The sequence below is a fragment of the Nasonia vitripennis genome, unplaced genomic scaffold (genome assembly GCF_009193385.2).
Source record: "Nasonia vitripennis strain AsymCx unplaced genomic scaffold, Nvit_psr_1.1 unplaced0244, whole genome shotgun sequence".
Lineage (NCBI taxonomy): Eukaryota > Metazoa > Arthropoda > Insecta > Hymenoptera > Pteromalidae > Nasonia > Nasonia vitripennis.
Genome location: NW_022280023.1, coordinates 598,703 through 608,517, shown reverse-complemented (window position 1 = coordinate 608,517; position 9,815 = coordinate 598,703). Strand labels below are relative to the sequence as shown.

At 37.4% G+C, this 9,815-nt stretch overlaps 2 protein-coding genes across 7 annotated transcripts in view; one reads left to right on the top strand and one right to left on the bottom strand.

Moving 5' to 3' along the window:
• The first annotated feature begins 704 nt into the window (after positions 1-704).
• LOC100118239 lies at positions 705-2,059 on the top strand. The gene is made up of 2 exons (XM_031933411.1): positions 705-976; positions 1,786-2,059. The coding sequence occupies exons 1-2, from the start codon at positions 721-723 to the stop codon at positions 2,004-2,006; spliced, it is 477 nt and encodes a 158-aa protein (XP_031789271.1). The 5' UTR covers positions 705-720; the 3' UTR covers positions 2,007-2,059.
• A 319-nt stretch (positions 2,060-2,378) lies between these two features.
• The window catches only part of LOC107981611, a 325,738-nt gene continuing 318,301 nt past the window's right edge, over positions 2,379-9,815 (bottom strand). For 2 of the 6 annotated variants that reach the window (XM_031933416.2, XM_031933417.2), the window contains one exon: positions 6,113-8,855. In XM_031933416.2, the coding sequence (XP_031789276.1) occupies positions 8,653-8,855 (203 nt within the window). In that variant the 3' untranslated portion in view covers positions 6,113-8,652. Of the gene's footprint in view, positions 8,856-9,815 lie in introns of all 6 variants that reach the window. The other 4 variants (XM_031933415.2, XM_031933418.2, XM_031933413.2 and 1 more) reach the window with 4 other exon arrangements.

Sequence of the window (9,815 nt, the reverse complement as noted above, 5' to 3'; positions counted from 1 at the left end):
ATAATTGACAGTAGAGTACGCTTTGTTAGAGGTTACTCGCCCCTCGCATCGACTGGGCCTGAATTTCATCATTGTGCCCTCCAAACTGCATAATCTCTTGGCAGTTGTCATCTGTCCTGGTGTATCAATCGACTAATAGGGCCTAAAGGCGCAGTTTACGCACTCGCAACGAACACTACTGATTTTGATGGGATCATCGACATTACTACTTTGATGCGAAAGACAGATAGATGCTAATTTATTGTTTTGGACTCTGGATTGCGATACACTGTTATATTTTAATTTTCCAGACCCGATTGACAAAAATATCATTTAGTATTGACTATGATTTTCATAAATATATAAACATAAATGTAATCATGATTAATTATACTACATATTTTCAGTTATATGTATTAATCAAGTTTTTTTTTTGGATTATTAGAATCGTTGTAATATAATTTTCTGCTCATTAGAATAATAATTCTATATATTTTCTGGAAGTCCATAATAAATTAAGTTGATTTTTTGGTATCGCAGAAACCTGCGTTAGATTACAAAGTTTTCTGGTCTGGAATAATGTTTTATATATCAGTTACTATAATTGTTTTTGTTCTCTGTTCTTTTTTCCATGTCAAACGGGCCATTATAACAAAATATATCACTTGATACGATAGGTTATATGTATTTTTGAATTGTTGACTAATCATTTTTTATTGTTTTATAGATTATGACGTAAATATGGTACTCCTAGCTCCAGAATACAAAGCCATTGACGTTTATATGTTAAATCTTATAATAACATGTGTAATGTTATGTCCTGAAGAGTTTGGAAATTGTATTTTTAAAGGGGAAAAAATTACACACGTTTCTAAAGAAATGATTTTGACAAAAATGTACAGAAATTTCTCAAAATCAGATATGAACAAATTAAATAATACATTGGATAAATATAATTTATACCTACAGAAGAAATCGATCGATTTTGTGAACAATGGTATGTATATAGCTCTTATATAACCAGCATGACACTGACGTTATAAATTCACGAAATAAATTTGAATCAGAAATAGCGTTATTAAACTAATTATAATTTAATGGACTATCCGTTAATGTCTATGACTATTTCCGTCAGAAATCAAATCGTATAATTCAATTTGTATTTACTTTATTCATTTATTATTATGTAACTGTTTGAAATCATTTTATACTAATGAAAGTTGACAAAGAACACTGGGCGGTATATGTTAATAAAATATAACGTATATTTTAAATTTTATTTGTCTATGGATTTAATTTAACTAATTTGACGCTATATTCGACTGAGATTATGCTTTTATGGATAACACGTGCTTTAATTTTGTACACGATGAATCACGTGGGACATCAGATGATTTTTCTCACGAGCAATCATTCAATTACCTTACTGAAAATCGTAACCTAACAAATCACGCGAAGAATCATGCAATTTTTTGCATTATTGCTCGCGCTATTATTTTCAGTAGGGTAGTTGAGTATTTCGATGAATGATGTATTTTGATTGGTTGTCTTATACTTTAATACCATAAAATGGTACTTTGTAATTCGAGCTTTTAGTGCATGAAACGTTTATCGCTTAACAGAAGCGAAAGAGAATATCAACGTTCGCTAAAAATCAACTTACCCACCAGTATAAAATAATATTGTTATACCACGAAATCCTATACATCATGTAGAAATTGTGATTTTGAGATTAGAGTGACAAAATTATTGAACAAATCTGAATTTGAAAACTATATTATTACATTTTTGTTTTAATAATTATAGTTCTGAAGCAGCGAGCGTTGAAGCATATACAAGAGAGACAGCCGTTCGTACGATTGGAAACTCAAAAAAGTCAGGAGGATTCTCAAAGCAGCTTTGAAAGTCAATCATTTCTTGAGACACGTTCAGCTGATAGTACAGGAGATAGCAGTGCACCAAGATCCAGTTTTAGCCATCTTACAATGGAAGAAATTAATGATTTAATAGGTTATCAATGTAAATAAGTGAGCTTATATTTTAAATAAACTGCAATTTTTCAAACTGCAAGAAACATTAATATTTCTTTCCATGATAATACATTTATACCTTTTTCATAATTAACAATTTTGTGCAAAACAGATAAGAGTGGTATACTTTGTGACATTGTAAATTTATAAGAATTAATTATATTTAATATATATAGCAAAATCAATAATACTCGGTTTTCAAATTAATTACAACGGACTCTTACGATCTCATCATGAAAAGGGAGGACTATTTGAATAGGACGATATCAAATTTTGGCGTGATGAAATAAGAAATGACACAACACTTTATTTAATATTAAGGACTCAAAAAATATTTATTCATATTTTTATATAAGAAATAACGTTACAAAAATTACATACTCTATTTTATTCTTGAATTTAAATAATTATATAAGCTGGACTTTTAGTTAGCAGCGTCGCAAATTCAGCATAAATTGTTGTGATTATTTAATTTCATAATCATAGCTGGATGTATTCATCAACAGCGGCACCACCTAACTCTCTTAGCAACTCAATTCATCGTTGACCTTGCGGGATTCGAAAAATTAACCGCGGCACAAACCTGATTTGTAGTTAAATTGGTATGATAAATTTATCGGGATGATAAATCATCAACCGCGGCACAAACCTACTTTCATATACCAATTAGTGATGAGATCAATCATAAGTTCAACTTATGATTCATGAAACATCATTTCATTCGAAAATCCTTCATTGATCGTTCAAATGGCGCAATCATAAATACGCGCTATCGTTTCACGGATATCCGATATTTCGTTTCGCCAAAGAAAAACATCCGTACCAATCACCAATAAACTAACAAAACTTACTCACCCACTTATTTCAATACAACAAATCTATCCTTCAAACGATCAAACTCTATTCCCAAATACTCTCCTCAAAATGGCTACGATAGGAGCAGGAATCAAACGCTACTCGAAAATGTCTATTTTTCCAGCTACTTTCGATAACGTCCAATCTAGGTCTATACTCGAAGAAGGAAGTCTTTCCCAGGAGAACCTGTCTCCCGGAAAAAAAACCCTCTCCCTTTCCGCAATCGCCGCGACCCCACCCGTAAGCCGACCTAAACCAACCCTCAAGGCGCCAAATTCGAACGCGATATGTATATCAAATCAAAGACAATTAAAAAATCAGAATCACAAACATCAAACGCATACTAACGCGAGCCCACCGACAGTGAAACACACACACATTACACGCATCAAGCACCGACAGCACGCGAACAGCCCTTCGGCTATCATCGAGCATCCTCGTAACCTCGCTGCGCGAGACCTATGCACGCGTCAATAATTTTATCGATCCCCGACTCCCGGTGATCGGCACGTGACAGTGAAACACACACACATTACACGCATCAAGCACCGACAGCACGCGAACAGCCCTTCGGCTATCATCGAGCATCCTCGTAACCTCGCTGCGCGAGACCTATACGCGCGTCAATAATTTTATCGATCCCCGACTCCCGGTGATCGGCACGTGACCCCCCCTTCTCCGAAGTATGCGTATGTTTTATGTGTATTCGAGAACATCGCACTAATGTTGAAACCTACTGGAACCTATGGAAAACTTCTGGTTTGTAAGATGTGTTTCTGGGTTATCGCAATCCCAATCGCAATCCATACGCTGCGGTGGGCTGCCATGATCAGATCTCCTGGCATCGAAGTGCTAGTAATTCCCTATTCGTTTTAAACGCCGACGCAAATTCTTGAATATTCCGTTCAACACATATTAACGTTACGCTTCCGGCACACACTTTACCAAAGAACCAAGGGCGAACATAACACACTCTTTAATTTTCGATTATTATGATTATTTACTTAATCTACTGCCTTAAACTTACAGTAATCATTGCTTAATATGAATATTATATAATTACGACTAGATCTGAGGAGACGGGATCAGCTGTAGATACAAGAAATGTAGATACGTGGGTATCAAGTAATAAGAGCATTTCATAAGGAGAGATGAGGTGACGATAGATTCAAATACGAGAGATACTAAACCGGCCGCAATCAACCTAAATATTCAATTCAGTAACTTAACGTCATTCTTTTTTTTGCTCACGGCAACAGGCCGTTATGCTTGACAGCCTTTTGATCACCACGAAAGCCGCGGATACACAGTGCGCGCACAATAACCGTCTCATTTGCCTGGCCTAAAGCAGCAGCCCAGTAGCACGTAATTATGGCGATAAGGATTCTCCGGCTTATGGTACGCAAAAGTATCTTTCGGCATCTTATCGCTGCAACCGTACGGGAGAGATAAAAAAACTTCCTTTATCGCCCCCAAAAGGGCGCCGCGATCGCACACTCGCTTGTAACGTGCAGTGGCTTGCTACGGTACAATGTATAGGAGACGAAGGTATATAACTTCTCGCTATAAACTAAACTACCACAGCTGCAAACGAGTCTCAGTTACTTCACCTGTCCACCGCCACTGATCGGCAGAAAAACAATGAATTTTTCTCTTTTAGTTATGTACTCGACAGAGAGATTTTCCGGAAGTCGTAAACAAGCGTCGTTTTCATGATAAGATTTTAGGCAGTATTTAACGTACACCGTACAGTTTGGTATGTGATTTCCAAATTGACGATAAGAGAAGAATGTTGAATTTAGGCAAAAAAACTCATACAGTTTCCTATTTTTGTCAACTCGTAGTTAACAATTTGATATTGTTATTTCACAATCAACCGCGAGATAAAAAACGAAACCGGTCACTGTATGGGGCTTCTAGCCTAAAGTCGATATTGTTTTCTTACAGTAAACTAGGTGATTAAAGGCCAACCCATACGTCGTATTTGATATCAATTGCATGAAACGTATTGGCAGTGAAGGTCACTAGGTAATTTACAGCAATGTAGAACCGTGTAAGAGTACAGAGGATCATTAACTAGTACAAATAATCATTAACTGGGTTATCACAATAGCAATATAACAGGGCATACCTCTAAATCGCCTGCATTTAATAAGCTTCTCTTTAAATATTTGGCAAATGAGAAACTTATCGGAGCCGTGTATACGTACCTAGCGACAACGATTCCAGTAATCTTAGTAACAAGGTGATTAAAAAAGCAGACATACAGTATTGTTTTGTTTTTCATCTCATAATTTGTAACATTACTGATATTATTTTTGGCTATGTGTATTATACACTGTTCTAATATGATTTTCATCTGCCGATTAACAGAACAAAAGATTACTGAATGTTTATAGCTAAACTTATGTTCTGTTATCCTAACCTTGCAAAGACCAAGAAGATATATAATTGACCATTTTGATTTAATTTAATTGAAAATCTATGTAAGATCAACAACCAGATATGTATAGTGCTCATTTAGTTTTTTACGGCCTGATATAACCATTTTCACGATTACATTTTAGGCATGGTGATTGACGTACATCATTCGATTTGGTCTTTGATCTCCTAATTTACGATAAGAGAAAAATGTTAGATTTGGGCAAGAAACCTTATACAATAGTCTATTCTGTTTGTCATCTCATAGTTAACAATTCAATATTGTGATTTCACAATCAACCATTCACAATTCTAAAGTAGGATGCCCAATTTAGGTGTTACCATCCGGGTGGTATCAGCTAAATAGGGCATTCTACTTACACACACAGAAATTCTTGAGGGAGCTGCTATACAGTGATGCATAAATGCCGTGCAAAAGTGATTTTCTCATCGACGATAAGTTTTTGTACAACAGCTGCGCAAAAATTGTACAGCAGCTGTCCCGGCATGATGCTGCTGCTGCACTAAATACGCGGGACAGCAACTAACAAATTTCGTGAGTGCGTAAACTTTTATAAGTCGACAGTCACGCCGCGCTACAAAAATTGGGAGAGCTACCGTGCAAAACTGACCATACAGTTGCTGCACACCCCATTTACAGCAGCACCCTCAAGAATTGTTCAGTCTATTTAGCGTTTTTAATAATTTTATTTAGTAAAATTATTGTAAGTAAGTAACGTGATTAGTTGCGTGATTAATCACGTAAATAATTTAACGATAATATCACGTCATTTAACACGTGATTGATCACGTATTTAATCACGTAAGTTTAGTAGGGTGCCATTGTCGCCTCAGACTTCACACCGAACAATATAGCTATTTATAAGTCTTTTTGTATATTTTCGCGAGCGGATGTGTCTCGGGTGAAATGTATGCCGTGCGTTGGCATTCGCGAGTATTAATATTAGGTCGCATAAGAGCGGCTGGACGAGTACTGTGACGTCTCGCGAATAGACTTGTATACCAAATTCACTCTCGTTATCACTAATCCTTAACTATCGTAATTACTGTAATCCTCAGTTATTGCAATCCTGTTTCGTAATTACCCTAATCCCAGCTATCGCAATTACCGTTAATCGACAATTACAGTAAATACCGTTAATTCCAAATATCGTTGACCCCCCAACTGTCGCTAACCACAACTATCGTAATCCCCAGCTACCGCTAACCCCAACTATCGAACCCTCTTGCCACCCTAATCTCTTAATTATCGTACTCATTACCACTATACTGGCTATCATTAGTCTCTCGCGACCGTATCCCCGACTAACATAAACCTCCCTTTATCGTCGTCACAACTATCGTACTTTATCGCTTCCGTAACTACAATTATCGTATTCTCTCGTTATTGTTATCCCAACTATCGCAATCTTGTTCTATCGTATCCTCCAGTTACCGTAGCCTCTCCCATATTGCATTCTAATTACTACACTCGTTCCGAAATATTGTTATGTCCGTCAGCTCCCGTAATTATACCCTAAATAGCAAACGTAAGTTTATTTCATAGTTTAAGATTTTATTATGAATAAGCTCGATTAATAATTATTAATTATTAATCGATTATGAAATTAGATTCAGTTTCAGTGGGGCTAATTAAAATTATATTATAAAGAATGGCGGCGTTAGGTCGCACGTAGCAATCCGGCATAGTAGGTAGTGTGGCGTTTACCGCAGTAGTCGTGACGGGATCACGCAGTAGTTGTGACCGGCACGCTAGAGAACGAGGGTAAGCGCGCGAACCTCGGTAGATAGAATTAACGAATGCAGTTGGATTTTAGGAATCCTAGGACTCACGAGAGCAAAAAGAGACGGACGCGACGTGCTCCCGGCATATAGGTACATGGAAGGGCAAGGCGGTCCTCTCGTCTGCATGGCGAGTTGGCGGACATTGCGTTGACGAACGTGGTGGCGGCGTCGATCGTCCGATGGGAGCGAGGAGGATTCTCGATCAAAATGAAGAAACCGGAGACTCATGAGACTTGCAGGGCCGGATGCGAAATAGCGGCGACCTCGTCCGTCTACTCGTGATAGCGCGCGAGCGTTGGCAAGCCCCGTCAAGGGGGCCCTGCGCAGGGGTTTCGCGAGTAGCAGGGCCACTTTATTGTGAAAATTAAGAGACATTGTTAATTAACAAATGAAATCAAGTAAAGAGTAATTCAAGCATTGCGAGGCCTCGACCCTAATCCCCATCTCATTAGATTTTCTCCTCTTGAGTTAGCCGAGCTCAATAGCTTTGCCCCAATCCTTACTCGCGTCGAAGTTATTAATAAAAGAGATCGTGGGATCTCTGGAACTCCGGTACCTGGTGCCCAGAGCCGCGACGGCCCGTCTGCGCGGATATACAAGGAGTTGGTGATGCGAAGGATGGTAGGAAGAAACGGAGTTCGCTTTCGCGGCTCACAGAAAGCCACAAGTTTCAATGTGTACTGGGTGTTAAATAAATCACTGGTTGTTAGATAGTACACTGCCTTGCTAACTATACAAATTCTGGAAAAAGTCATAAAAAAGGTAAATGAACAATTGTTTGAATTTTGCATTTATTATATATATTATTTGCATTTTATATAAATAAAACAATATACATTGATTTGTTCAGAACTAAAGTTTTTTAATATTATTCAATGTAATACTTAAATTTTAAACAACTGTTAAATAAATAAAATGTTATTTTTTTCATATAATTCTACATATACATAGTCTACTAAATCATAAATAAATAAGTTATTTAAGGTACCATATTAAATCTAATACTTGTACATAACTTGTATAACAAAAGTTTAATTTTTTTCTTATGATTTTATAAATATTAGTGAGACTATATCACAATCAAATCACAGTCATTTGAAGTACTACATAGCTTTTGTTATAGAATTATAAAATCTCTCTTTGATCATTTACAATATTTATAAACATATTTATAAGCATGTTTTTTAATATAATTTTTTAAGAGTAGATTCAATGTAATACTTATATTCTAAACTTTAAAAAAAAAATTATGTTTGTATGATTCTACATACATGCATAGCCTTATAAATCACAATTCAATAAAACATATTTAAAGTTCTATATTGAATGTAATACTTGTACATAGCTTGTACCACTTTTAAAACAAAAAAGTTTCATAATTTTTTTATGATTTTATAAATATTAGTACGACTATATCACAATCAATTAATACTCATTTGGAGTACTACATAGTTTAGACTTTTAAAATCTCTTTTTGATTATTATATTCATAAACGTATAAATTGTTTTTAAAAAACATAATGTTTAAAATAAAATCTTTAATTATTTATCTGAGGTAAATTTAAAACTTTTTTAATTTACCAGCATAGATATTATAAAATCTAGCAGATATCTGCGCCAGACTTCTTTGACCTAAATATCTGTTTGAGGATCGTGCTTGTCGAATTTCTGGTGAAGATGGAGTTCTTCGAGATGATAAATGTGGCTTGAATACTTCACGAAAAGCAGCGCACTCGTCGTGATCCCATGCTCCGGTTTTACGATCTAAAAATAAAGTGCATTATTATCAAGTTTATTTTTATGTTAACTTAAAATTTAGAATAATAAATCAAACACTGATGGAAAAATAAATAAAAACTGATCAATTAAGCGTCATTATAGACCAATTACCGATTTTAGACCAATTAAAAAATACAATGAACTGGAGAAGCCAAAAAAGATTATCAAGCGCCGAGCTGGGAGCGCACTATAGAGTGTATGTGAAGAGAGACATGCGACGCGGTGCGTTGCAGTCACATCCATCGAAAATATCGATAGATGCGGCGAGTCCGAATGTTGTTGTGCTGTTTGTCATCAGCGGCCGCCGTCTCTAGCTTGATTCTGAGTACAGGAGAGAAGCCGTTACCGATGTCGCGCGAGCTGAGTCAATCAGATAGCGTAGATGTGTGGCTCGGTAGTCCGCGCGGACTTTCGAACCAATGCGGCGCGCTTAATAGTGAGGGCCCGTTGGAATCGACGTTGCCGCTTGCAAAAGAAGGAGATTTTGCGCGAGCGCAAATGCGCGAGTTCCTTCCCGATTTTTGTTGGCGACGGAGGTGGTCAACGAGATAGGAATTGGAGTTGTGCTCACAAGTGAGACGAGCACGTGCGGGTGTGGAGAGTCTGCACAGGAACGTGTTAATAGTGGGTGCGGGTACGACGTGATGCCAACAAGCACGAGCAGTGTCGGCGGGTGTGCCGCCGAGACAGCAGCCGGTGCAGTCATAGCAGAGGCGGGGACGAGAGGACAACTTCGAGCATCGGGGAAGCCTAGCCAGCTCCAACTTCGTCAGCAGGGTGCTGCCGGACAACAGGAACCAACCAGCCCCCGGTGCGAGAGAAGACGGCCATAGTGAATATTTGTAGTGTGCGTGAACCTTGAGCGAGCAAAACGACAGCGTTGCGAGTCGTCTAGGTGCCTTGTACTGGGACGACGAGCCGCTGGACGGCTACCGCGAAAGCGTG

Bases quoted from the DNA above. Each gene is read 5' to 3' on its own strand.
- LOC100118239 (XM_031933411.1), top strand. From the start codon at position 721: ATGGTACTCCTAGCTCCAGAATACAAAGCCATTGACGTTTATATGTTA. The intron at 977-1,785 runs GTATGTATATAG...TAATAATTATAG, and splicing joins GATCGATTTTGTGAACAATG to TTCTGAAGCAGCGAGCGTTG.